Genomic DNA, 25,042 nt, shown 5'->3' with positions numbered 1-25,042 from the left:
ATTAAAAAAAAAAGAAAAAAGAAAAAAAAAGAAAGGGAGTTTATTGTTATTATTTTTAAAAATGATGATAAAATCCCAAGAGAAAAATGAAAACAAAGAAAATACTTGGTGGAAGAACTTGCAAATACTTCGTCAGAGAACAGAAGGAAAAAAAAGAAAACATATTCGAATTATGGCAAACTATATGCACATTCCTCACGAAACCCGCCGGCCGACTATCATACTCAACCGCCTGCGACGGAGAGCCCAGCCGACATCATTACCTTGAACTCATCGAAGCTAATCAGTCCGTCGCCGTTTCTATCGACGCCGCTGATCATCTGCCGGCAATCTGCCACCGAGCAATCGTCCCCCAAGCTCCTCATAACCTTATGCAGTTCCTCCGCCGAGATCGATCCATTTCCATCGATATCGTAAACCGAAAATGCCTCTCTCAGATTATCCAACAACTCCTCGGGATCGATTTCTTTAGTGTTTAACTCCACAAATTCCTGCAGATTAATGAATCCGTCGCCATCCGCGTCGAATACCTCGATCATCTTAGCGAGCTCTTCTTCCGTGGCCTTGTGCCCTAGGCTCCCCATAATCGAGCCTAATTCGGCAGAGGAGATCTTTCCGTCACCGTTCACATCGAATTTCTTGAAAACCTCCTCGAGTTCCGCGTTCCGAGAGTGTGAATCTCTGGATGAGGAGCGAGGTCCATTCGTCGAGGGCGAGGAGACGATGGAAGAAGTGACGGAGGCGAAGGGCTTCTTTTTCCAGCAGAAGAGACATTTGAATCTCATGGTTGATTCCGCTCTCTGGTGCGAAAAAAACAATCTACCACCCACAACCGAAACAGATTTTCAGACGGAATTGCAAACGGGAGGATTGAGTATGAAGATGAAGCAGAAAGGGAACATGATCACAATCAGACAATTTGGGGGAAAACTTGAATCCGCGAATGAAATTGGGATTTCGAATTGGTTACAGAGTGTTGATTTCCAAATATAGAACCACAAACAGAGAGAAGAGAACTGCACTAATTCAGGTTCACATTTATTTTTTTATTTTATTTTATTTTATTTTTTATTACATCATTTCGATGCTATGTAGATTAGACGCTCAAGCTCGGAGGTTTGAAAATGAAATTAAAATTTGTGGTTCCAATAAAATGCCATATTATTAGGCTCTAATAAACACATGAATCGTAACTAACTAAACCAATTAACCATGCTTTAATGGTCTAATCAATAACTAAATTCATATAGCTGTATTCAAATCGGCGGAGTATCAAAATAGGTAAATTTTACAAGAAATTAGCACAAACATTAATAATAAACAACAAACAAACAAACAAACATAAGGTTACGTAAGTATATGCCTTTTGGAGAGTTCAAATTCGATAATGGTTGGGCAAAGATTTGCCATCTAGCTCCTTGTTGAAGAACCTTGTTATGTAATCATCGTAGGTGAATTCACCATAAACTGCAGGTGTCTCCGGTGTGATTAGCTCCGGGAGTGGTCCGTATAAGTTGTCTCTGATTTCAGGGTTGTAGAACACTGCAATCGAAATCCGTGCTTCTGGCTTCCCATTCGCCAGGACTCTATGCTCCACGCTCTTGTACACGTCATTTGATGCAATCTATAAAAAAAAAAGAATGAAAATTTTATTATAATTTTGTTTTAATACAACTGCAATATGGATTCTGGTTGATTCAAGAACGACCTAATTGTTCTTATCCAAAGAAACAGTCCCGATCTCTAGAGAGGTTACCTGAAGCAAATCGCCAATGTTAATAACAAGAGCACCGGCGACAGGCTCCACATCCACCCATCCGCCGCCGTGCCGGATCTGCAAACCGCCGATGTGGTCCTGCAGAAGCACAGTCAAAACTCCAGGATCCGTGTGTGATTTAATCCCCACCGTCAGATCCGGCTGCGGGCAGTACGGATAGTAATGCCCTACCATCATCCGCCTTTCTCCGTACGTTGCCTCCTTAAGCCGCTCTGATTTCAGCCCTAATCCCTCAGACAGTAACTCCTCCAACACAAACCCTAACCTCTCCGTCTCCGACGCCCACTCCGCAACCGCCGCCCTACAGACCTCTGGAATATTCTCCGCCGCCGCTGCGGCCTTCGCCGGTCCTATCCCTATCTGAAGCGTGTCTCTCCAACTCGCCGCCTTCGCTTTGAACAGATCAATGTTCGACAAGTACGACACTCCGGTCCCAACGTTCCTCTGGTAGTACGGCGATTTCGCCTCCGATGGCAGTTCGTGAAAAGCCCTAATCGAATCGATTATATCATCGAGCACTTTCTGCGGAACTCCATGGTTGATTATTTGGAAGAATCCGAAGGTCGATGAGGCGTTTCGAATCTGGTCGACGATCGAGGGGCGGAGATCAGGGGAGTCGAGGCCGCCAAGGTCGATCGTTGGAATGACAACGGCTTCGCCGGAGGATTTAGGGGTTGGTTTGAGGTCGGAGAGAGTTTCGGGCGGGTGGATGAAGATGCGAGGGATTTGATTAAGGCCAGCATCGAGAAGGCCTTTGACGCCGGCTTTGGTTTCATCGAATTGCTTCAATTCGGCGGCGCGATCGAAATCGGTGGCCATTTTGACGATGTGGAGTTTGTTAATAGAAGTCCGACTATGGTTTCTGGTGGGGAAGGTGGGCTGAAATAGAGAGAGGGGTGTTGAGTTGCAGAGGCCGTGCATGGCAGAGAGAGAGAGAGAGAGGAAGAAGACGCAGAAATTAAAATATTGCAATTAAAGAATTATATGTATATAGACGCACATTTTATTTGACTTTTGTTTTTTAAATTTTCATTCATATTTCTAGTCAATTCTGCACTTTTCTAAAAACAAAATTGTCTACAAAATATAACATATAATATTAACAATAAAATGGTAAAATTATATTTATAATTTTTCAATAAATATATGTATACTTCCATAAAATATTAGTTTTTTATTTTTCTTTTTAAGAAAATATTTGAATTATTAATCTTACTTGATTTTTTAAAATATAGATAAAAAGTAAATTAAAAAATATATTAAAATTAAATTTATAAATCTAATTTTTAGAAATCAAAAACTAGAAAATCTAAATAATCACTAAAGGAGACAATTTTTAATTTTATTTAAGAAGCATGTAAATTTTAAAAACCTTTTTAAATTTTATACCAATTTAATAAATTACTAAAATTTTAAATTAAGAAATCCATTACATATAAAACTAAATAATATGCGTTAATTTTATAAATTTTATAAATTTTAGAATAATCAAACACAATTATGTAATTATTTATTAAATAAAAAGTAATGTATTAGTCATTTTTTAATTTTTTTTTTAAATTATAATTATAATTTACCCGAAAAAATGTTATGAAAATTTTAAAATGATTTTGGACCACAAAAATAGCTTATAAACGTAACAAAAAATTATGGCCATTGGATACAAGATATTTTGGTGAGAAACAACTAGAGAATACCAAATTGGACTCTATACAAAACGAGGGGCAAACCCGTAATTTCCTTCCTAACGTCCTCAAGTACTGCTGCATTTTAATTTTTTTGACGTCACAATAGTTAAAACCTTTTATCTTTTATTTAATTTTAATTAATACAGACTACTAATTATTTAACAAAAACAAAATAAATTTTTTATATTACTGATTTTTTTTTTTTCTTACGATTATATGATTATATGGAGGGAGAAATAACTTTTAACTACCCACATTTTATTTTAAAAAATAAAAATAAATTTCGTAATTGATTATTTAAGTTTTAAAAAATTACGTTAATGACATTATTGTCCTTGTAAATTGGGGAAAAAAGAGTTTAAAACGTACACGTTATAAATCAGAAAACACGAGGAAGTGACAAATTCGCAAGTCAGAACAAGGAAGGGGCAATACCGTAATTTCAAGAAAGACACCCAACCTGTTATTATATCCCACGTCATCACCTTAAATTGACAGGGTGGAAATCTTATTTTGTTTAAAACAAAGAAAATATACCTATATTTAAAAGATAATTTTAATTTAAGTGATAGTTAAACTTATTACCATATTATAACTTTTTCTTTTTTTTTTTTTTTTTTTTTTTTTTTTTTTTTTTTTTTTTTNTTTATGGATGATTTGTTTGTCTATCCTATTTTCTTTTATATAATTTTAAAATTATCATTTAAACAAAAGTTTTATAATTTGATGTGCATTCGCGTACAATTAATAATAAAAAAAATATATATCAACTTTAAATATGTTAAAATATTTACTACCGACGAAAAAATATGAGATCTATTGATAAATGTACAAAATTTAATAATGAATACTGTTCAACAAATTAACGTTCGTTCTGTTTCTGTAGAAAGAAGATATATTTCTAGCTTTTCAGTAAATAATGATAAAGTGTCTTGTCTTGCTTGAGTCTTGACTGACGTGAACGAGAAAGAATGTTGAGGAGTAGAGTTTCTCAATAATGAACATGATTGTTTTTCTATACCCATCCTCAAAATTTAGCAAGAGAAAAAAAGGAATGTGTCGAGAGTTTTCTATAAAGAAAATGGATATCTCTATAACCATATGCAAACTAACACGTTGTGGCTTCTAAATGTTGACGAATAGAATTATAACTTCTACAAGTTTCAGTCCAATTCACATTGCCCATAAATTTTCACACGCTCAAATATGAAGCCCAAACCCTAATCCTCGATTTTATATTATTCACATCAAATAATTGTCACCATCAAAATAATTCAATATTTAAACTATACCTTTCTTCAAAGGTCGTAATTCTTTATTTGTTTCGGCTTTAATATAATTCAAGGTAGTATATAAAATTTATTAACTCCATATAACGTCTCATTCAAAAGAAAATAAAAATTATTTACGTTAAATGCTCTTAAATAATTAGGGTTTTTTTTTTCTCACATCATCATCTCTTCTATCCTAAGTTCTCTCTTTTAAAACTTTTTTTTTCACCAATTAATTAGAACATAATTGTGTAAAGAAAAAGGAAAAAAATATCATAAGCTTCTCTTTCTTGCAAGAATTTATGCCAAAATGCTTTTCTTTATACTCAAATGCTTTTATTTATTATTTATTATTATTATTATTATGCACAAGGTCTGAAAAGAGGCAAAATTTGACTTCCAGGTGACTGACTTATTCGCTGGGTTAGAATCAATGTCGCACATATCCTCATGCCATAAGAGAGCGATTGTGACACCATACATGCTCTTGACTTGTGGTATCTTAGTTCGATCCCATTTGATTAATAATTAACCTAATTCATACGAAATTCTAGAGGGTTTTAATATAAATAATTATCTTCTACCGGAAGAAAATAAAACTCTTCCTTATTTCTAAAACCCTTATTACACACAAAATTCTTTAAATTGGTATGTCAACATCATATGGATATGCAATTTTTGCTGTTCCTGCCTCAAAAGTAATGTTTGCTTTTGGTGTCAACAACATATTTAAATATCAATAAAATATTGATAGATATTTTTAAAATTTTAAAAAAGTAATAAGAAAATATCTAAATTAATAAATGAGCCTTTCAAACGTAGGGTGTGCATTAGTGTTCGATATTTTTATTATATTTCGTTTATTTTTTCAAGATGTAACAATGCAATAAATTAATAAAAAATTGCATAGACTAAAATTATAATATTTTTCATTTGTCATATTAATATAAACGTCTATTTCTGAATTTTATGAAAAATATGGACTATAGGTATTAATGTTCTTAAAATTATAAAAAGAAATATATTTTTAACTAATAAATACCAAACAACCATTCCACTATTTATAAATAAATTAAAAGTTCAAATTATTAATATGATGTTGATATCTACTTTATTTTTAATTTTGATGGTAGGATGGGAATCTTGATTGGATACGTGTAGGGCCGAGATGTGAAGGCATATGAGAGCATGGATGGATCGGTTCACTGAGAATAAAAAGTACGGACTGCGTCTTTCTTCTGCCAGCGAAACTGGCGAAAACAGCAGTCATTTAGTAGGTGGGACTGCGATCTTCTTTTGTCCAATCTTATGGCCGATGCCGCTTCGGCTTAATTATCTCTCACCCATTTTTCAACCAAGCCTCTTTACTTTCTTTCCTTCGTTTCTTCATTCATTCATTAATTATTTTCTTCTCCTTTCTCTCTAGAAATTCTCTGAACCTCTCTCTGCATTCTATGCTTCATGGGCTCTGAAGGATCCAGGGTGGTTGGTGAGTTCTTCAAAACCCCTTTTCTCTTCTCTCTGTTCCTTTCCTTTCTGGGTTTTCTGTTTTTGTTTCAATCTTCGCTTAATTGCGCGATTGATCGTTGTTTTCGAAGTTGTTGGGTTTATTGGGACTTTTGGAATTGTGGGTTTTCTTGTTTGGAGTTTGGGTTTTGATGGAATTGTTGTTTAGTGATCGTTTAGTGATGGGGTTGATTCCTTAGATTCGAATTCTTATTGGCCGTGTGTTTGATTGAATTATTTGGTGGTCTTTTAAATAACAATGAAGCTTCTCTAACCTATTTCACCAAGCTATTTAAATTTATTGTTGGTTATGAGTCATGGATGATCGAATTAGTTCATATAACGAAAGGGATGAATGCAATTTTAAACTTGGAACTGTGGATCCGCGGCTGATGAATTTTGAGAAGGAACCTAAGTTCTAATTGACTAATGACCCTTTTCCAATCTCCTGACGAACTTCAAAAATATCACAACCACTTCAGGTTATGACCGTGGCATGCTAGTCTTTAGAAGTAGGGTGAATGTTCTTTGCTTATCTCTCAGAAACAACTTATGTGGAACTGTTAAGTATCAAATCATCTAGTCCTCTATAATCTTCATCTTGTTAATTTGAAGATATTTTTCATTTTTATGCTTGTTTGAACTAATTACTGCTCTGAGAATGTTTTGTCTGCTTGGATTACTGCACTGTGATGTTGATTTCAGTCATTTAGAGTTGTAAAATATTTCGTTTTCCTACAAGTTCATGTACCTTGTTATTGCAACCTGGTTGAAATCAAGATTGCACAGTTGGTATGTATCACTCTGCATTCTGCATGCACAACAACCTATTTCAACGATCAAGTTGCCTTCGAATCTACGTCAATCTTGCTAAGAATGATGTCAGGCCCTATAAAGCTTCTTCCTATATATCGATATTGGTATCCACTCCAAATTAGCAAGTTGATTGAATTTTGGAAGGAAAATACAAGTAAGATTAAGAGAAAAAAAGATGGATAATGAAAGCCTAGTGAACTTAGATTCAGTTAGTGCAACTGCCAACACAATACCCACGAAGGAACATCTAGCTGGAACTCGACTACAATTTGCTAGCCAGGATTGTTGCTCGGAGTGCAAGGGTACTGGTGTTAATTTCAACCCTGTAAACAGTAACCCCGTTTCAGACATCTCTTGATGACTAGTGGTTAGATAGCTTAGTGGGGGTTGGATAATATTCACCTTTATATGTAGACGTTCCAACAACTAAGGATATTAATCATTATGTTTTCGAATGCAAGTCTGACTTATGATCAATTGTGGAGGCTTAGAAAAAGGGGTCGAGAATATATAGATACAGGAGGGTGATGAAAATTTCCCTCCCATTGATTATCCATGTACAGAAGGAAAAGAAAGCTAACTTGTGGATTAGCTAATGAAAATGGTAGCTCCTTGGTGAGGGAGGAAGATATTGAACCTATGATTATCATGAGCTGGGTTTTTACCTTCACATCTATTTTATTCAGACCCTCAACTCTCGTCTCTTGTATTCAATTAGTTTTTGGCAACAACAATTGCCATTTACTGGTTGAAAATCAAAATAACTGGAAGCAAATTTAGTTCCTCATTGTTTATTCCATTGTCCGCTACTTTTTGCGGTTTGTGTGACATAGTCCTCAATGATATTTCTTTTTATCATTGCTTTGCCTAAATCAACCTTATAAACTGAGTGGTCCAACCTGCCTTGATCCTGAACCTCTAGTGCTTCATCATGTAGCCTCTATGAATTGACAATATGATCGAACTGTTGGTTCAACATTTAACCAGTGCTTGGAGTGACTCGTTTTCTTATTCCTTATTTTCTTTCCACTTTTGTGGTTTGGTTCCGATTTAGTCAGAAAATCTAATCCAATTGAATCGAACTGCATACACCTTTAGAGACAGCTACTATGTGTTGCAACTTTGAAGTATGATAGCAATTATTGTCTTCGCTTGACTGATCCATACGTCTGTTTGTTTGCAGTTCCTAGGAATTTTAGATTATTGGAAGAGCTCGAGAGAGGTGAAAAAGGGATCGGTGATGGAACTGTGAGCTATGGCATGGATGATCCAGATGACTTATTAATGCAGTCTTGGACTGGGACCATTATAGGTCCACCTAATGTAAGTTTCAAGTTTTTTGCTTTTGAGTTGCCATCTTTTTCTTGTTTGCCTGAAATTTTGGAGTACTCAATTCAAGTTTGAAGTCGATGTCTTCGAGTTCTCAGAGAAAGTGGATTTTATTTGCTCCTAAGTTGCACTTTTTATGAAGATCTTGTCATATTTAAAAAAAAAATGTATGGAAAGAAAATTGATGCCCTGATGTGTTGTGTGTTTTTAGACTGTTCATGAAGGGAGAATCTACCAATTGAAGCTATTCTGTGGAAAGGATTATCCAGATAATCCACCGGCTGTTAGATTCCAAAGTAGGATAAACATGTCCTGTGTCAATCCAGAAACTGGAATGGTATGAACCATTTCTCTAGCCTTTTGTAGCCATTTCATAATTTGAAATAATGAATGCTTGCTGTAATTACCAGGTTGAAAGGAACCTTCTCCCCATGCTTGCTAAATGGCAAAGAGAATATACAATGGAGGATATATTGACTCAACTGAAGAAAGAAATGATGTCATCTCATAATCGGAAGCTGGTTCAGCCTCTTGAAGGTTCTTACTTTACTTTCCAATTAAAATTGTTCATAGAATTGCTTAAGAGACGAGACATCTATAACAGTTAGAATTAACATGTATTAGTCTCTTAATTCTATTTAGTTTGTGTCTAGCTTAAGTTGTATTTCTTGGATTTCTTTGTTTAAAATCATTTTTCAAACTGATGATTTAAATCGGCTTCTCGTGTTTTAAATCTCGTTTATTTTTCCACTTATAAATTTTTAAAATACCACCCCATTCTTAAATTGTTTTTACCATTTTAAGACCTTACTTCGTGACTGTAACAGCTCAAACCCACCACTGACAGATATTATCGACTTTAGGCTTTTCCTTTCGGGTTTCCCCTCAAGATTTTTAAATCACGTCTTTTAGGGGGAGGTTTCCACACTCTTGTAAAGAATGTTTCGTTCTCCTCCCCAATCGATGTGGGATCTCACAATCCATCCCCCTTCGAGGCCTAGCGTCCTCGTTGGCACTCGTTCCCTTCTTCAATCTATGTGCAACCTCCCAATCTACTCCCCTTCGGGTCCCAGCGTCCTTGTTGGCACACCACCTCGTGTCCACCCCTTTTGGGGCTTAGCCTCCCTGCTGGCACATCGCCCGGTGTTTGCCTTTGATACCATTTGTAACAGTCCAAGCCCACTGCTAGCAGATATTGTCCTATTTGGGCTCTTTTTCAAACTTCCTCTCAAGGTTTTTAAAATGTGTCTACTAGGGAGAGGTTTTCACACCCTTATAAGGAATGTTTCGGTCTCTTCCCTAACCGATGTGGAATCTCATGATGATAATACTTTGTGTACTCTTCTTACTGCTAGCTTGGGTATGAAGCGTGCATGACATTCTGTGGTTAAGTTAGTATATCATCTATCAGGTTTGTGATGATTTAATGACATTTTCAGGGAATGAAGAGGGAAGGACGGAGCAAAAGGGTCTGGTCCTGAAATGTTGCATTCTTTGATTCAGGTCAGAATTTGATGGAACATAATTGCATTTCATCATTAAGTTATGATCAGGGAGATCAACATAACTGGTGACTGATACCATATTTCATCTCCAATTCTCTTTCGACAGCGCATATAATTTTTAAACCTGACCCCATTGTCATGATAGACTGCATTTACATGATGTTTTCATTATGCATTGCATCATATCTTCAAATTGAACCGAATATGAACATATGGACCCAGAACAAAGCATGTTTCCTTTATTAAGTGTTTGATTAAATTATAGGTATAGTCCTTAGGATTGTGTCTATTCAGCACCCACACTTTAACGAGTTTCTAAGAGGTCTCTACGTTGAGCTCGGTTAGCCCTCCAGAGTTTAATATCAGTTAGTTGACTGACAGAATTGATTATAGTAGCCTATTAACAGATTTGGTGTCTAAAATCTTGAAAATCCTATTAGAAATGTAGACATATTCTGAAAAGTTGAGGGACCAAATTTGTAAGTAATCGTATGTTGATAACCGTAACTGCAGATTTTGGGAAAGACTGAGGCGTACAAGGAGCATCAGATAGCAGTATGGCAAAGGCTTGTTGTAGTTTCAGCTACCTCCGTTTATAGCTGTTAACATAGCAATATGAATTTGGTAAGCTCTCAAAGAGCAAGCTTGGTTTCTAAAGTAAATGATGTGTTATCTTATATATGAATCTCGAAGATTGATGGATTTTCTGATATGATCCGGTCTGTGTAAATGAGTTATATATCAAAGTTTGAAGTTGAAAAATATCACTATGGTTATGGGATTTACAAAACGAACGCACATATAAATACGGAATTCCTCTATTAATTTGTGACACAAACTAGCGATGTTCATTTTTCTTGTTTCTTGTTCTCGAATAAATGTTTTTTTTTTAATATTAAAATTTAAGATTTTATTAATGGTTAAATGTGTTATGAGATATTGTTTGAACCATGGTAGACTCTTTTATACTATAATTAATAAATATTATTTTTGTTTCATTTAAAAGGTCTTTTTAGGATTTTGCATAAAAGAATGTAAAAAAAAAAAAAAATGATAAAATAATATAAAGTAAGGGGTATAATAGTCTTGTTAGAAGAAAAGAGGAGACGTGGCGTGAAATCCACGCTCCATTGGTTCCATTTTCCGTTCTTCCCTAGTTTAAATGTACACGCAATCCCCTTATTACCCCTAAAACCCTAAAGAACAGTTTTATGGGTTCCCATTATATTGGAATTGGTTGGGTTACCCATTAAGATTGTTTTTAATTGTGAGTTAATTAGAGAGTATAATGGAGCGTAGATATAGAAATATTGAAAATATACAAATGAAGAAAGTGATAGCGATAAATACCGACGGTTTAGATCCAACCTCCAAATCAATTTGATTCAAAATTGTTAAATGCATCTGATTTAAATAATAAATAAATGGATAATGAATGTTCTTAAATGCCCTTTTATCTTTTACCCCCCTCTACATCTTTCTATGCCCTTTTCAGTCCAAAAATCATACTAACAATAAATAATATCACATGCACACCAACCAGGTGTACTCCACTTCCTCAATTATTACTATAATAATTAAAGTAAATTAACAATTATTTCGGGTTACAGCTCAGTAGTTTTCATGGCATCCTAAAAATTTAACTCTCTAATTTACATTGTTAAGCATATAAAATAACAAAGTGATAAATAACTCAAGCTTAATTACATGATATTTGAATTTTTTTTCTATTTGATTATTGAAATTTTAAAATTGATACTTTAGTCTCCAAGATTTGAAAAATGATTCTTAATGCTTCATTACCTTAATTAACAATAAAATAAAACAATAAAATAAAACATTGTTTGAATACGGTTTTTTATTTTTGGATAAAAAATAGTTTGAAATGAAGTTTGTTAGAGATGAAATGCAAACCAAACATAAACTTTACCAACCATAACCATCATTATATTATATTTGAAAGCATCTTTCTATTTTGCTTTACACGTACTCTAACTTTAAATTACAAAATAATTATAAATATTATCTATCGACTCCTTATAAAATAATTATTTTAACTTATGTACTGAAAATTTTATTTTAAAAAAAACTAATTTTTCAAAAAGCAAATTCCTTATTAATTATAGGGGGTAAAAAAAAGGTAAGCAGATAAATAATAATAAGTGCCTGGAAAGGAAGTTAGCTGTATGCCCAAAGTATTAATTTCTTCAGTTTTGTACGAAATAAAATATATATATTATCATGTGTTATTCTTATAGCTAACACGAATGTTTCTTAACTATTAAGACATTAAATTGAAAAGATTTCTAAATTTAAAATGAACGATTTTACACTCAATTTTAAAAGATTTTGGTAATTGGGTTTGTTATTTAGATACCTAATACGTATTTATTTACATAATTAAAGCTCATGCACTCTCCATTTATTCCAAACAAAGATAAAAATAATGCCTAAAATATTTGCTTTTTTCCAAAGGACTAAAGTGAAAAAGATATGAACGTACTTATTACAAAAAAAATTATGGCCATTCACAAGATGACACGTGGAATATTAGACAAAATGACACCACACAATTCACGAATTAAAAAAAAGAAAAAAAAGAAATCCAAAAAGATCTTTATATAATGCTAACTAATGATTCCATTTTCTTCCCCACGAAAACGAAAGCTCCCTCTCGAGTCCCCCATCCTCTCTGTTTAAACGCACCGTTTCGTTCCCAAACCAAAGTTTACAGAGAAAGGCCTTCTTCTTCTTCTTCTTCTTCTTCTTCTCCGATGGCTGAACTCTCGAATCTCTCCTCGAGCCCCAGTGAAGAAAGTAATTCGAAAACCACCCCCAGAAATTCTAGAAATTGCATTTCTGTCCTCTTCTTTTTTCTTCTGAGTTAACCTTTTTACTGTCACCCATGTTTGTACGCAGGCGAGAAGAACGTGCTGCAGAAACACGTGGCGTTCTTCGATAGGAACCATGACGGCGTCGTTTATCCATGGGAAACCTTCAAAGGCTTCCGAGCGATCGGGGCGGGTTTGTTTCTGTCCTCCGTCAGTGCTGTTTTTATTAACATCGGACTCAGCTCCAAAACCCGACCCGTAATTTCCTCTCCTATTATTCTCTTCTTTTTTTTTTTTATTTAATAAATATATTTCATTTTTCTTCCTTCTTGCTTTTAATTTTAATTTTAATTTTAATTTCATTTTATTCATTTATTTAAATAACTTTAATTATTCACTACTTTAGCTTTAATTGGGTTGATCTTTCTTTTCCTTCCTTATATTTTTATTTTTGAATTTTATTTACCTTCTAAAAAAATTAACCCTTTATGTTTTTTTGAAATTAATTGACAATTAATTTCTTTTAACTAATATTTTTAATATATAAAAAGATCAAAAAAAATTTATATGGGAACACAATTCTCGCAAAAATGAATAGAGACAGAGAAGGATATAGTATTAATATAAATTTTGATGCATTACTTTGCAGGGGAAATGTCCCAACTTTTTATTCCCAATTGTGATAAACAACATTCACCTTGCCAAACATGGAAGTGATTCAGGTGTATATGATTCCGAAGGAAGGTATAATGGCATCGAACTTTGCTTTCTAGGACTCGAGCTTGGTTATTTAGACGTTTGATTTAGTCTTTATATTCTTGATTTTAAATGATAGGTTCGTTACATTAAAATTTGAAGAAATTTTCAAAAAGCATGCACTAACGTATCCGGATGCCTTAACCGAAAAAGAGCTTAAAGCAATGCTGAAAGCAAATAGAGAGCCGAAGGACTACAAGGGATGGTTGGTTTTGTTTCTTATTCATTCCCAAACTCTGACATTTACTTGTTTATTTTGGAGAAGACATTAATTATTGGTTTGGTTTGGTTTGGTTTGGTATTGTTAGGATTGGTGCATGGGCAGAGTGGACAGCTCTGTACATCCTTTGCAAAGACGATAATGGATTGCTTACAAAGCAAACGGTGAAGGGTGTTTACGATGGAAGCTTATTCCAACATATGGAGGAAGACAGAGTATCAAAGAAGAAGAAATGATAACAAATCTTATGCTAAGTTGTTGTTGGATTTGATTTGGTGTGAAATTGAGAACAACAGTAATAAACTTGTTTTTAATTTGGAAATGCAAATTGAGCCAATCAAAGTACGCGGTGAAAAAAACGTGAGTTACGATCAATATTTTTCAACATTGTTATGAGAAATATTCAGATTCAATGATTATGACACATACGAAAAAAAATGTTTTTCTCTTGATTTTCTGCGAGGTACCATTTTAGTTTTCTGTTCACGTTTTAAGACATGTTCGAAAAATTACTCTCTAATATTCTCGCAATACACACTATCTAGACTTGGATTTCGAAAGTCTATAATGCTCCATATATGAACTTAAAACCAAAAGCTTAGTTGATCCAATGTTTTGATAAATAGATTAATTAATTTATAATATTTAAATTAAAGATTTAGTAAATTTTTTTAATTATCAAAAAAATTATGTCAGAATATGAAATATATTAATTTATTAAAAAATTACCATTTCTTTTTAATAAAGATTATATTAAAAATGAAAATTTTAAAATATTTATTTATTCAAAAGAGTAATAAGCGGAAGAAAATTACTTACGTAAAACAAATGAAGAATTTCATAGAGAGAGAAAATAAAAGAAATGACGAGCAGGGGAATGGAGAAGATTTCTCGATCCCCACCTCATAAATATCTCTAGTAAATTCGATTTGGTAAAATATTAAGATAAGGTTTAAAATTAAAACTTAATAATGATCTTATATATAGATGAATCATTAATTAAATTATTCACATCAAAACTCAAGGCTCAACGCAACCCACCCATAGTTATGTACATAAAATAATAATAAAAATAATAAATAAATAAATAAAAGAATGGTCACATCAGAAGCAGTTGATAAAACACACATTCAATTGCTTATTTGAAAAAACATTCACTTTCAAAATGCTTTCAACTTTTTTGAACACTCTTTTCAAAGGCTAATAAATACAAATTAAAATTTTTTATTTAATCATCCAATCAAATATTTAACTAATTAATGTGTAATAAAATCATTTTTAGTAATTTAATAATAAATTATTTTGACGTTTGGTTCTATATTTCTAAAGCGTTTTTTTTTAACACTTGTGAATGAAGCTCCAAGGATAAAAAAACTCTACCATTGCTTTGCCATCTCTTTTTTGACTATTCTTTTTAAAGTAACTTTGAAGCTAATTCTCCCGACATAATGATTTTAAATGAGAAATATTTTTGGTCCAATCCTTCTAAAAAGTGTGTTTTCTTCGTATTCAACAATTTCACTAAATTATTTATTTTAAACATCCATCTAAACAATATTGTCATTGGTTTTCAAGTCGTAGATTCAAACATTTGGTTTAGTAATGAAACATAAATAATATTAAGATTTTGTTAAAAAAAATGGAATTTTACGTGAAAGGAAGGATAAACAACATTCACTCCCAAGCTTTGATTCAGATTCTCATTGTTATAGAAATTAAATTTTTGAAACTTGGGTAACTTTTTGAAGTAATGTGTTCCCTTTTTTATGTTTATTTTTGTAACTTTTTCTTTTATATTTCCATTTGATTGTCTATACATTTAATGGGCATCACAAGAAATGGAAATAATGAATTTTGAAACATTTTAAATATTTTCTTTTCACTAATTCGACCAAGAAATAAAATTTAATTTAATTTCTTGGTCTGCCCATGCTTGGAACTATGTTTATTTCTACAATTATTTCAAGCTTTGTTACTAATAAACCAAGATTTCAAATTAACATTACTTATTTTGGAGGCAATTTCGTTGGGCTTAGTCAAAACAGATCGGTCAAAGTCAAATTTAAGTTTTTTTTTTTTACTAAATTAAAATTTATATTTCTTTCATTTCAATTAATAATTTTATATTAATTTCTAATTGTCTTGATAGGACAAGACCCAATCAGACAATGGGTCGGTAGTGAGAGGACTCTTAGTATATGCAACGATTAAGAAACATACTTCTTCCTTATTTTCTTGCTTATCGTTTATAGTGGGGAAGGAGTCTATGTATGTGCAAAATTGAGTTTTTGGTCCTTTGAATCTGATCTATAGTATAAATCAACGTATCTTTATAACCCATTCAAATTAGTGAAGGGGTTGGATGCATAAGGGAAATGCTCGTTTGTGAGGTTAGTTGGGATGCAAAGGGAAGTCAACCTACGAGTACGGATGAGTGTGGTACCACAGCTCCTCTCTAAGTAAAGGTCGGTCTGTTTTAATATTGAGGAGTAAATGATAATTAAGGGGGTATGACTTGACTTTATTATAGTATGAAAATGAAACTTAAATTGGAGCATTCCAATGACCTAATATAAAAGGCCCATTCAAAGCCTTCACCCACACACCAAACCTATTCTCTTCTTCATCGCATTGTCCCTCTCCACAAAAATGCCTTCATTTCTCCTCCTCTTTCTCGTCACTTCCGCCCTATCGCCGCCGTCCTCGGCGACAACCACCGCCGAGTCCTTCGTCTACGGTGGCTGTTCCCAAACCAAATACACTTCCGGTTCAACCTATGAGTCAAATCTCAATTCCATCCTCACCTCTCTTATAAATTCTGCCTCCTTCACATTATACACTAACTCCACCGTCGCCGGCGCCGGCGACGGCGACACTGTGTACGGACTGTTCCAGTGCCGGGGCGACTTCCAAAACGCGGCCTGTGCCAAGTGCGTGGCCCACGCTGTCGCCCAGCTGGGCTCGATCTGTCTAGACGCGTGTGGTGGCGCGTTGCAGTTGGAGGGGTGTTTTGTGAAGTACGACAATGTTAGCTTTTTGGGAGTGGAGGACAAGACGGTCGTGGTGAAGAAGTGTGGGGCGGTGATGGGGTATGATTCTGGTGGGTGGGCTAGAAGGGATGCGGTGTTAGCGTATTTGGCGGCGGCGGATGGCAGCGGTGGTGGATATCAGCCGTTTAGAGTGGGTGGGTCCGGGGATGTTCAAGGGGTGGCGCAATGCGTTGGGGATTTGGATGCTGGAGAGTGCCAGGACTGTGTGGTGACGGCCGTGGGACGGCTGAAGGCGGAGTGTGCGGCGGCGGGGTGGGGGGATGTGTTCTTGGGGAAGTGCTATGCGAGGTTTTCTCATGGCGGTATCCGCCCCCACGGCGGCGGCGGCGGAAATGGTCAGTTAGTTTATTCTTACACTTTTTAAGTGCATATAAAAAGGTGTGAATTGTTGGATTATTGAGTGAATGAGATGATTGCCATTCTTTTTGCTTTCACGTCTTTCCATGCATTTATATATATATATATATATATAAAATATAATCCAATAAATAAATTAATATATTTGAAATTTGAAAGACGGTAGAAATACGGACGTGGAGATAGAGAAGACTTTGGCGGTAATAATAGGACTCATTGCTGGGATTGCGTTTATTGTTGTGTTCCTCGCTTTCCTAAGCCATTACTGTGAGAAACGAAAAGGTAATTCATTCCATCCAATCCAATTCAATTAATTTAACCTTGTTCTTGATTTGGTTCGGTATTTGAATCTCGACCAGGTGGCAAATGATGTGGATGATTCAACGATCAGATTTCTGGGTCTGTTCTTTTAAATTCTTGTGTGTGTTTAAAAGAAACCCAGAGAGAGTAATATAAAAAGAAGTGATGTATGTGCATGGCGTAAAAGGATTGTTCATGAACAAAGGAGAGAATGATTATTTATTCGACATGTCGGACCCACCTCACCACTTAATCTTCAAAAGGGGATTCATATATATATGTATTGAGAATATTTCTTTTTGATTGAATCCCCTTTTTCTATTTTTTTTTTTCCTTTATGAAAAAGAATATATTCTCCTTGGTGGGTTGTTGTTCTATCTTCTTCTAAATTAAACATTTATTTCATTAATCAAACCGTTTTATGATTGATTCGCTTACATGTCCATCTTTCTAATCTTTATTTGTCAGTTAAGAAGAGGAGAAGAGATGTCAGAACACATTTTTCTATATTTATTTAGAATTCTAAAATTTGAAGTAATTTAGTTCAAGATATTATAATTATAAACCAATTATGGAGGAGCTTAATATTGGGATCCACCATGGTCCATGACCTTAGATCTTAATATTTTTATATAATCCCAATGAGATCCAAATAGAATTGATATATGGTTGGTGGGCCCTTTTTATTTAACGATAAAGCTATATTATTCTCATATTCTTAATAAATTTTTATTTTTCAATTAGGTCAAACCCGATAGTTATATGAGCCAATTGTCTACAAAGATTAGGAATGAATGTCAAGCAGTCTTATGTACAGTAAAACATAGTATTCTGCTGGGTGTCTTATAATGTTTTATCGATTAGTTTAAATAAAAAAGTATGAGCGTTTTTTATATGGATACGAGTGCAAAGAATGAAAAGAAGAATGGAAATGGAAAGGAATTTGAAAAGTAAAGAAGGAGAGAATAGAATAGGAAAGAGTTGGGTTTTATGTTAGAACAAAGGTGTGTGTGTATTCCAATGCTTGAAAGGGAAAGGGAGTTTATTCTTGCATAAACCCAAACCCTAAAGCCAAAAAAGCTAGTGGGTATCAATTCTTCCACCTTTGGCTATGGCTACACCTACCAGCCTTTTTTATTATTGTTTATTATTATTATTATTATTATTATTATTATTAGGGTTTTGGCATTGGAATAATCCATGGAGCCTATTTGGATGGTTCTTTGGGCTTTCTTAAGCTTGAAAATGGGCTTTAAGATTGAGCCCAAATATCATATGGTATGAAGTATTAGTCCATCCAATACAAGGTTGCTTCGGAATGGCCTAATAATAAATAAATAAATAAATAAATAAAGTGATTTGAGCGTGCCATATTCACACTTGGCACGTGTCTCAGTAGTCTTCCCCTTCCTTAAGTCATCGAGCCCTCCACCTTTCTTCAAACAGCTACCCAAATCAAACTCCTTCGCCTCGAAGAAAAGCATTCATTTCATTTCATTTCAACGCACTGATCCACCAATTCTCTGCTCAGATCTATCATCAATGGCATTGGAATGGGTCGTTCTTGGCTACGCTGCTGCGGCTGAGGCAATCATGCTCCTCCTCCTCACCATCCCAGGCCTCGATGGACTCCGGAAGGGCCTAATTGCTGTTACTCGCAATCTTCTCAAGCCATTCCTCTCCGTCGTTCCCTTTTGCCTCTTCTTGCTCATGGATATCTACTGGAAATATGAAACTCTCCCCAGTTGTGAATCCGACTCATGCACCCCTTCTGAGTTCCTTCGCCACCAGAAATCGATCATGAAGAGCCAGCGGAATGCGCTCTTGATCGCATCGGCGCTTGTGTTCTACTGGCTGTTGTACTCTGTCACCCATTTGCTTGTCAAGGTTGAGCAATTGAACCAGCGTATTGAGAGGTTGAAGAATCGGGATTGAGAATGGAGATGGAGGGGGAATCAAATCATTGCGTCTGTTCGTTTTCTTTTCTTTTCTTTTCTTTTTGTTTTAATTTCGTTTCTTATGCTATATTATGGAAATTGTGCTCGTTTTATATTCCATTTTGATATTCCTTTTCTAAAACTTGAGACTGATAAGCGACTCTTGAATGTAATTTTTATGGTTGGTTCGAGGGATGGGGATTAAGATTTTCTGTTTTACATCCTCTGGTCTGAGGCATTATTTGGGACTCTGTTGTTCTGTTTGCTTATTTATTTACTGGAATTCTTAGTAAATCATTAGTTATTCGGGGTTGGGATGTTGGGTGTTTCTTTTTCTACTTATTCTATGATTTGATTGTTTTCAGTTGTCTTTTAGTGTTTGCATTAGATTAGGGAAAACCCAAAGGATGAACTATGTTCAATGTTGTTCTTCTTGCTCATTGGATGTTGAATTGATTTGGTTTGCTTGATGTGATGCGATTGACTAGCTCAATAGGGGAATCAGTTGAGGCTGATTCATTTGTTGGCGAGGTAAAAGAGGTAACTCTTGTCCAGGGGAAGCTGTATTAAGTTTCATGATGCCTCCAAGTATAATTGTATACCCCTTTGCAAGTCCTAGGAGTCTGGGTATACCACCAGTAAGCTGAAAGTCTATTTTGAATCATAAAGAGTGATCCTTATTGTAACACTCCAAAGTTTTGATGATCCTTATAAGTAAAAAGCAAAAGTAAAGCCATTTACTTTTCTTTTTTTTAATCGAAGGAACCATGCACTTCACAATGATATGATATTGTCCACTTTAAGCATAAACTCTTATGGTTTTATTTTTTATTTTTTCAAAAAGATCTTGTACTAATGGAGATAGTGTTGTTCTTACTTATAAACTTATGATCTTTCTCTTGATTAGTGAATGTGGAACTACTCTTTTCCCTTCCAACAATTGAGGACCAAAAGTGTCTCCCTACTTGGAAAGACTGTCTTCCTCTGAATGAACATTGTTGATGTTCAGCCCATTTGTCTTGCGTGAGATCCCAACTTCAGTAGTAAAGTGGAGAAAATCAAAGAGTTACCCGTCGCCTCTCTTTTTGTTTGTTGCTTGGTTGGGGATAGACCTCTCTACTCTTTGTTTCATCATTTATTTGATTTATCCTCACTCAAGAACCAATCAGTAGCAGTTTTCTGGTCTCAGCTCATGTTCTCGGGTTCCATCGCCAATATGGAAATGTCAAAGATTATTGACCTTCTTCTTTGTTTGAATGTCGGAGTCAAAATATGGTTTTCAAGTTCAGTTCCAAATGAGTGAAATAAAGAGATGGATAGGCGAGAATGGATGTAGTTGATTTGGAGTTTTTTCCTTCTCAGTCTGACAGTATGAAGATTGAATTGTTGCAATTCCAACTACCTGTCCTTGTGGGAATCTCAAGTCGTCTCTCTAAGTCGGATCTAATTTTTCCTAGCCTCTTCCTATTATCTCCCGCTCGTTTTCAGGTTGGGTTATAGGCAAGAGTTTGTTGCACTTTGTGCAAAAGAGATGTTTGTACTCTTAGTTTGTCTGAAAGGTTTTCATGTAAATCCCTTTTTCTTTGTCAGATATTTATGACCAAAAGACGTTTGATTCTCTTTGGACAGCATTTTGGAAAGTTAATAAGTAATTGGCTTAGAAAAGTAAAGTAATTCTCAAAATAATACAAAAACATTAATAGCTAGAAATTGAAACCTATATCTTACTGTCTGTTCCTCCTTTGATGAACCCACACAACGGCTTGACATCGAAACCCTTTTGTTGTTACCTTAGTAGTGGGGAAAATGTGCTTTCATTTTAAGTGTACCAAACGAAAAAGTTAACATCAACCAATCAAATGATCAAATGTTTTTATAATCAAAAGATTCCCCATCAAAATCAAAATCAAAATCAAAATCAAAATCAAAATCAAAATCAAAATCAAAAGCTTACAGAATCAAGATGATTAACAGCAAGAAAACCAACACCACACCATGTTCTTCAATCAATCTTATCTCTTCAAGCATCAATACCTACTAACCAAATCTTTATCAATACACATAAACAGTCTCATATCATCCAAATGCTATACTAAATAGAATTCTATGATATCTGATTGTTGATCATGAAACAGATATTAATTGAAAACTTTAGAACAGATTTGTATAGGCAAAATATTATTTTAGACGTGGAACTGTTAAAACTTTAGTAGTCAAGGCTCTTGAAGGCTGTTCACATAATAATAGACCATAAGAACCATTAGCTTACATCTTCATCTTTAACTTACAAAACCATCATTCTCTATGTTTTACATCATAAATGATTGTTGTTCTCAGCTTGCCACATTTGCGCTGTTGCTCGTGATAGGACTCGAGAAATTTGCACCGTTGGATTCTGTTGCAGCACACTCGGGATGTTTCTTGCTAAGATTGTATGGAGCAGAGCTCATGACCCTATATGTACATCAAAATGCAGAATAATTTAGAGGGCCACAATTTGGATCTCTATATGTTCTTTGTTGATGTTCTTTTTGTGACAAGATATCATAAAACGACTTACCTTTCCTTGCGCTTTTCTAAGAACCGAGCTAAGGATGCTTTACGAGCCTGTGGAACAGCTGTAGAAGTAAACCAAAAATGAAATATAAGTTGCAACTCAAGAAAGTTCCTACTAATTATACCGTCAGAATGCTTGCTCCCAAATCATTGAACATCCTAAGTTATTGATACATTAATTTGACCTAATTCGTGAATCATCAGCTAAAACAGGCACCATCAATGAATGAAAGAAGAAAAAATGATGGCTCTTGTTGGCGATTGGCATACCAGAGGGCAGCATAGCAGTAGCAGCAACAGGTCCGACTGCATTGACTATTCTTGGAGGCTCTCCTTTGCTGATAGGAGTGGTGGGAAGTCCATTGGTTTTAACTCCTCCCAACTCATCAGAACAACTTGAACCACTCCCAGACTGGGCTCCTGTGTGAGAAGAAACAGACAAGGGGCTAGATAGAGCAGGGCAGGGCAAGGTGCTCACGGGTTGGTTCTTGGGAGCACCATCACTTGCTGCTGCCATTTTTGCACCCATTCCATGAGCTTGAGCTTGAGCTTTTTGATGTGCAATGTTGGATATGGAAGCCCCAGCCCCAGCCAAGAACATTATAGCCTGAGCCTGCAAAAGGGATATCAATCTCAGAGCTCTTCCTTTACTCATGGTACTTCAAAAGAGAACTTGTATGATAATTACCCTTTCAGGGCTAATGTCATCATAGACTTTGACGGTACCACCATAAAAAATAGTCAGTTGAGCTGGAGACCCACCAGTTGGTTTCATGCTATTCCTGAACAGAGGATTAAAAAACTGTCCAAATTACATTCAGTTCTTCCTACAAATGTTCATTAAAGCTTAAGAAAGAAGTTGAAAAGTACAAGTGCAAGAGTGTTACCATGGTTCAGTGATCCCAGAAATGGATCCAAATGGCGGGAAAAATGAATTCAGAGCGCTTGAAACCGGGACTCCTCCAAGTGGTTGTTTGAGGATAGGACCAGCCATCTGAGCAGGAAGAGCAAAAGGGTTCTTCACGGATGGATTACCTAATGAAACAGATATACCTTGATTTGGAACGGAAAATAGTTTCGTTTCGTGAGGACGATGAATCGAATACAAATCAGATTGCATAGGATAAGCTGCCAGGGAAATTTGAGGGCCACCTTGCCTATCCAGATTGAACGTTTTCTAGATTGAAAAAGTGAAGGATACAACCGGAGAAAGAGATACAACCACATCAGCCCAAACAAAAGCAAGCCATACACCTCTAGTTTAGGAGCTACCGCAACTAAAAGCAAACGAGTGAAGGAAGAACATATCAAAAACAAAACCGAGGAACAGATATCAAACCTGGGCATCGGCTGCTCGACGTTGATCCGAAGCAGCCGCAACCGGATACGCAGTCTTGTCCTCAGCAGAAATCTTGAAAGGCATCGGAGGAGGAACACCAGAGCTTTTAGAATACCCTAAAAAAAAAACTCGTGAAGATCAGTGAAATTACCAGACTAGAACACAAGATTATCTTGACTAACAAGAACTAGAAATGAAATTATGGAACTTCAAAACATCAAGGCCCCCAAATTTCTTGGCAGAAAAACAGATTTAAACTGAAATTAAAGAGGATTTGGTCATCCAACAAAATTTCACCGACCAATCACAAACAACCACCACTTAACAAAAAAACATCTCCAATCAAGAACACTATAAATAAAAGAAAATTCCAAACATCAAGATTCAACGAGCCATAAACAGAGAATTAAAAAACAGAAGAAATAAAATGAATCAAACAACGACAAAGTTCGTAAAAGTTCATTGAGGTAAACAAAATGGAATTGGAAAAATAACCAAAACCTTGGGCTCCATCGTTGTCAATTTCCTCTTTCACCTTAGCCAATGGCTCCTCCTTGGAGCTGAGACCTAAAAAATCCCTCTCCATTTCAGACCAAAGTTGACACCAGAAGAAACCTCAAATCCGACCAACTCTGAAACAAAGAGAAGGGCAAAGACGCTGAAGAGAAAATTCAACTGCACCAAAAACGAAAGCAAGCAAGAGAGAAAGAGAGAGGGCGTATTATTGGATCCTGGCCGTCATTGGAATTTAAGCATGCTTTTGAATTAATCGGAAGCGTTTACCGGAAGAGATCCAGTGAGGACGACCGGCTTAGCCGGTAACTCAAAACGTGCGAATTGTGAAAGACCCCTCTTCACCCATCACTACGCTGGTGGAACCACTTGCATTTATTGTCATTCTCTGAGAGGCTGCCACCTGGCTTTCCGCACGTGGCTAACTTATTAATGAATCCGATGTATTTGCCCACCTAATAACGATTTATTGCCCTCAACTCGTCCATCTTTTTCTTTTCCCCTTTTCTTACACAAACGGTAGAATATTAGTATTTATTAGATTTAATTCTTTTAAAGAAATAAAAAATAAAAAAGGAATTGTCGATAGGGTCATAAATCCTTCCTTACGTCCTCTTCTTCTTTTTCGTTTTTTAAAAAGTGTGCCTATATATATATATATATATATTCATTAGACCTTTTATTTTTACCTTGCTAAATTAGAAAGAATATATATTCCCAAGTTTTACCCTTTATTTTAAAAAAGATTCTTATTCTTTTGGACTATTCTTGGATGAGTCGAAAAAATGGTTGGAATGTTGAAGGTTCTTTGAACTTAATCTAGATAGGTCTCCCGTCCTACCCATTTAATTTCATGGAATCAGTATTTAATTTTATTGCTTAATTAAATTTGCCCTTCATGTCTATTTTTAGTATTTTTTTAGATAGATCTCACCCAGTGTCCTATTCTTCATGTACACTCTAATGTAGAGTTAATATGGAATATGGGTTGTGTTGTGCTGAGCATATTTTGGTTTATGCATGAGGAACTTTTATATTTATATCATTCCTCTCCAACATTAGTATCATGACTATATAAAGGGTCTATTGTTGAACGTCTAAAAGGTTGATCTACTCTAGGGTGTCTTCTAGTTTAAGGTAGTTGGTCAAGCTACTCGTTATCGACGAGAGGGGAGCTTGCATGCACTACAATGAAAGGAAGCAAAATAAAAATAAAAAAGAAGTTGTTTTTAACTTGTGTGTTGGTTGGCTGGTGATAACAAAATTTTGGGAGTAGTTTTAATAAAAGAAA

At 35.1% G+C, this 25,042-nt stretch overlaps 7 protein-coding genes across 11 annotated transcripts; 4 read left to right on the top strand and 3 right to left on the bottom strand.

The window, feature by feature from the left end:
• Positions 1–84: 84 nt before the first annotated feature.
• On the bottom strand, positions 85–1,119 carry LOC111808258 (probable calcium-binding protein CML25). Its single transcript, XM_023694137.1, has one exon. The coding sequence runs from the start codon at positions 783–785 to the stop codon at positions 225–227; it is 561 nt and encodes a 186-aa protein (XP_023549905.1). The 5' UTR covers positions 786–1,119; the 3' UTR covers positions 85–224.
• A 102-nt stretch (positions 1,120–1,221) lies between these two features.
• Positions 1,222–2,749, bottom strand: LOC111808250 (1-aminocyclopropane-1-carboxylate oxidase homolog 3-like). The gene is made up of 2 exons (XM_023694124.1): positions 1,757–2,749; positions 1,222–1,624 (listed from the first exon to the last, which is right to left on the bottom strand). The coding sequence occupies exons 1-2, from the start codon at positions 2,696–2,698 to the stop codon at positions 1,376–1,378; spliced, it is 1,191 nt and encodes a 396-aa protein (XP_023549892.1). The 5' UTR covers positions 2,699–2,749; the 3' UTR covers positions 1,222–1,375.
• A 3,243-nt stretch (positions 2,750–5,992) lies between these two features.
• LOC111779730 (ubiquitin-conjugating enzyme E2 variant 1B-like) lies at positions 5,993–10,677 on the top strand. Of its 2 annotated transcripts, XM_023660986.1 has the most exons (7): positions 5,993–6,013; positions 6,163–6,225; positions 8,242–8,381; positions 8,599–8,724; positions 8,798–8,924; positions 9,827–9,890; positions 10,406–10,677. In XM_023660986.1, the coding sequence occupies exons 2-6, from the start codon at positions 6,198–6,200 to the stop codon at positions 9,883–9,885; spliced, it is 480 nt and encodes a 159-aa protein (XP_023516754.1). In that variant the 5' UTR covers positions 5,993–6,013; positions 6,163–6,197; the 3' UTR covers positions 9,886–9,890; positions 10,406–10,677. The 2 variants fall into 2 exon arrangements, with proteins under 2 accessions (XP_023516754.1, XP_023516004.1); XM_023660236.1 differs by lacking the exon at positions 5,993–6,013 and having other exon boundaries at positions 6,020–6,225.
• A 1,847-nt stretch (positions 10,678–12,524) lies between these two features.
• LOC111789817 (probable peroxygenase 4) lies at positions 12,525–14,128 on the top strand. The gene is made up of 5 exons (XM_023670519.1): positions 12,525–12,709; positions 12,812–12,981; positions 13,373–13,467; positions 13,559–13,684; positions 13,788–14,128. The coding sequence occupies exons 1-5, from the start codon at positions 12,667–12,669 to the stop codon at positions 13,933–13,935; spliced, it is 582 nt and encodes a 193-aa protein (XP_023526287.1). The 5' UTR covers positions 12,525–12,666; the 3' UTR covers positions 13,936–14,128.
• A 2,154-nt stretch (positions 14,129–16,282) lies between these two features.
• Positions 16,283–17,843, top strand: LOC111789920 (cysteine-rich repeat secretory protein 12-like). 2 transcript variants are annotated; one of them, XM_023670654.1, is made up of 3 exons: positions 16,284–17,084; positions 17,266–17,388; positions 17,466–17,843. In XM_023670654.1, the coding sequence occupies exons 1-3, from the start codon at positions 16,349–16,351 to the stop codon at positions 17,474–17,476; spliced, it is 870 nt and encodes a 289-aa protein (XP_023526422.1). In that variant the 5' UTR covers positions 16,284–16,348; the 3' UTR covers positions 17,477–17,843. The 2 variants fall into 2 exon arrangements, with proteins under 2 accessions (XP_023526414.1, XP_023526422.1); XM_023670646.1 differs by having other exon boundaries at positions 16,283–17,084; positions 17,266–17,843.
• Positions 17,844–18,830: 987 nt separating this feature from the next.
• Positions 18,831–19,632, top strand: LOC111790398. Its single transcript, XM_023671283.1, has one exon. It carries the CDS (start codon positions 18,949–18,951, stop codon positions 19,339–19,341), a length of 393 nt encoding a protein of 130 aa, XP_023527051.1. The 5' UTR covers positions 18,831–18,948; the 3' UTR covers positions 19,342–19,632.
• A 1,849-nt stretch (positions 19,633–21,481) lies between these two features.
• LOC111790357 (protein TIFY 6B-like) lies at positions 21,482–24,110 on the bottom strand. Of its 3 annotated transcripts, XM_023671246.1 has the most exons (8): positions 24,022–24,110; positions 23,740–23,870; positions 23,239–23,354; positions 22,787–23,076; positions 22,588–22,681; positions 22,170–22,512; positions 21,904–21,961; positions 21,482–21,797 (listed from the first exon to the last, which is right to left on the bottom strand). In XM_023671246.1, the coding sequence occupies exons 2-8, from the start codon at positions 23,822–23,824 to the stop codon at positions 21,677–21,679; spliced, it is 1,107 nt and encodes a 368-aa protein (XP_023527014.1). In that variant the 5' UTR covers positions 23,825–23,870; positions 24,022–24,110; the 3' UTR covers positions 21,482–21,676. The 3 variants fall into 3 exon arrangements, with proteins under 3 accessions (XP_023527014.1, XP_023527020.1, XP_023527006.1); XM_023671252.1 differs by lacking the exon at positions 24,022–24,110 and having other exon boundaries at positions 22,787–22,893; positions 23,740–23,983; XM_023671238.1 differs by lacking the exon at positions 24,022–24,110 and having other exon boundaries at positions 23,740–23,982.
• Between the last annotated feature and the right edge of the window lie 932 nt (positions 24,111–25,042).

This window comes from Cucurbita pepo, chromosome LG01 (assembly GCF_002806865.2).
Source record: "Cucurbita pepo subsp. pepo cultivar mu-cu-16 chromosome LG01, ASM280686v2, whole genome shotgun sequence".
Classification (NCBI taxonomy): Eukaryota; Viridiplantae; Streptophyta; class Magnoliopsida; order Cucurbitales; family Cucurbitaceae; genus Cucurbita; species Cucurbita pepo.
This window is presented reverse-complemented; position numbering and strand designations above follow the sequence as displayed.

What these genes read in the sequence shown, in the direction of transcription:
- LOC111808250 (XM_023694124.1), bottom strand. Translation starts at nt 2,698, where the DNA reads ATGCACGGCCTCTGCAACTCAACACCCCTCTCTCTATTTCAGCCCACC. An exon ending in ACATTGGCGATTTGCTTCAG is followed by an intron (nt 1,625 to 1,756) that starts GTAACCTCTCTA and finishes TTTTTTTTATAG; the next exon opens with ATTGCATCAAATGACGTGTA.
- LOC111790357 (XM_023671246.1), bottom strand. Translation starts at nt 23,824, where the DNA reads ATGGAGAGGGATTTTTTAGGTCTCAGCTCCAAGGAGGAGCCATTGGCT. An exon ending in TGACAACGATGGAGCCCAAG is followed by an intron (nt 23,355 to 23,739) that starts GTTTTGGTTATT and finishes TTTTTTTTTTAG; the next exon opens with GGTATTCTAAAAGCTCTGGT. An exon ending in TCTGGGATCACTGAACCATG is followed by an intron (nt 22,682 to 22,786) that starts GTAACACTCTTG and finishes TCCTCTGTTCAG; the next exon opens with GAATAGCATGAAACCAACTG.
- LOC111779730 (XM_023660986.1), top strand. Translation starts at nt 6,198, where the DNA reads ATGGGCTCTGAAGGATCCAGGGTGGTTG. An exon ending in TGAAGGATCCAGGGTGGTTG is followed by an intron (nt 6,226 to 8,241) that starts GTGAGTTCTTCA and finishes GTTTGTTTGCAG; the next exon opens with TTCCTAGGAATTTTAGATTA. An exon ending in CCATTATAGGTCCACCTAAT is followed by an intron (nt 8,382 to 8,598) that starts GTAAGTTTCAAG and finishes GTGTGTTTTTAG; the next exon opens with ACTGTTCATGAAGGGAGAAT.
- LOC111790398 (XM_023671283.1), top strand. Translation starts at nt 18,949, where the DNA reads ATGGCATTGGAATGGGTCGTTCTTGGCTACGCTGCTGCGGCTGAGGCA.
- LOC111789817 (XM_023670519.1), top strand. Translation starts at nt 12,667, where the DNA reads ATGGCTGAACTCTCGAATCTCTCCTCGAGCCCCAGTGAAGAAA. An exon ending in CTCGAGCCCCAGTGAAGAAA is followed by an intron (nt 12,710 to 12,811) that starts GTAATTCGAAAA and finishes GTTTGTACGCAG; the next exon opens with GCGAGAAGAACGTGCTGCAG. An exon ending in CCGAAGGACTACAAGGGATG is followed by an intron (nt 13,685 to 13,787) that starts GTTGGTTTTGTT and finishes TGGTATTGTTAG; the next exon opens with GATTGGTGCATGGGCAGAGT.
- LOC111789920 (XM_023670646.1), top strand. Translation starts at nt 16,349, where the DNA reads ATGCCTTCATTTCTCCTCCTCTTTCTCGTCACTTCCGCCCTATCGCCG. An exon ending in CGGCGGCGGCGGCGGAAATG is followed by an intron (nt 17,085 to 17,265) that starts GTCAGTTAGTTT and finishes GAAATTTGAAAG; the next exon opens with ACGGTAGAAATACGGACGTG.
- LOC111808258 (XM_023694137.1), bottom strand. Translation starts at nt 785, where the DNA reads ATGAGATTCAAATGTCTCTTCTGCTGGAAAAAGAAGCCCTTCGCCTCC.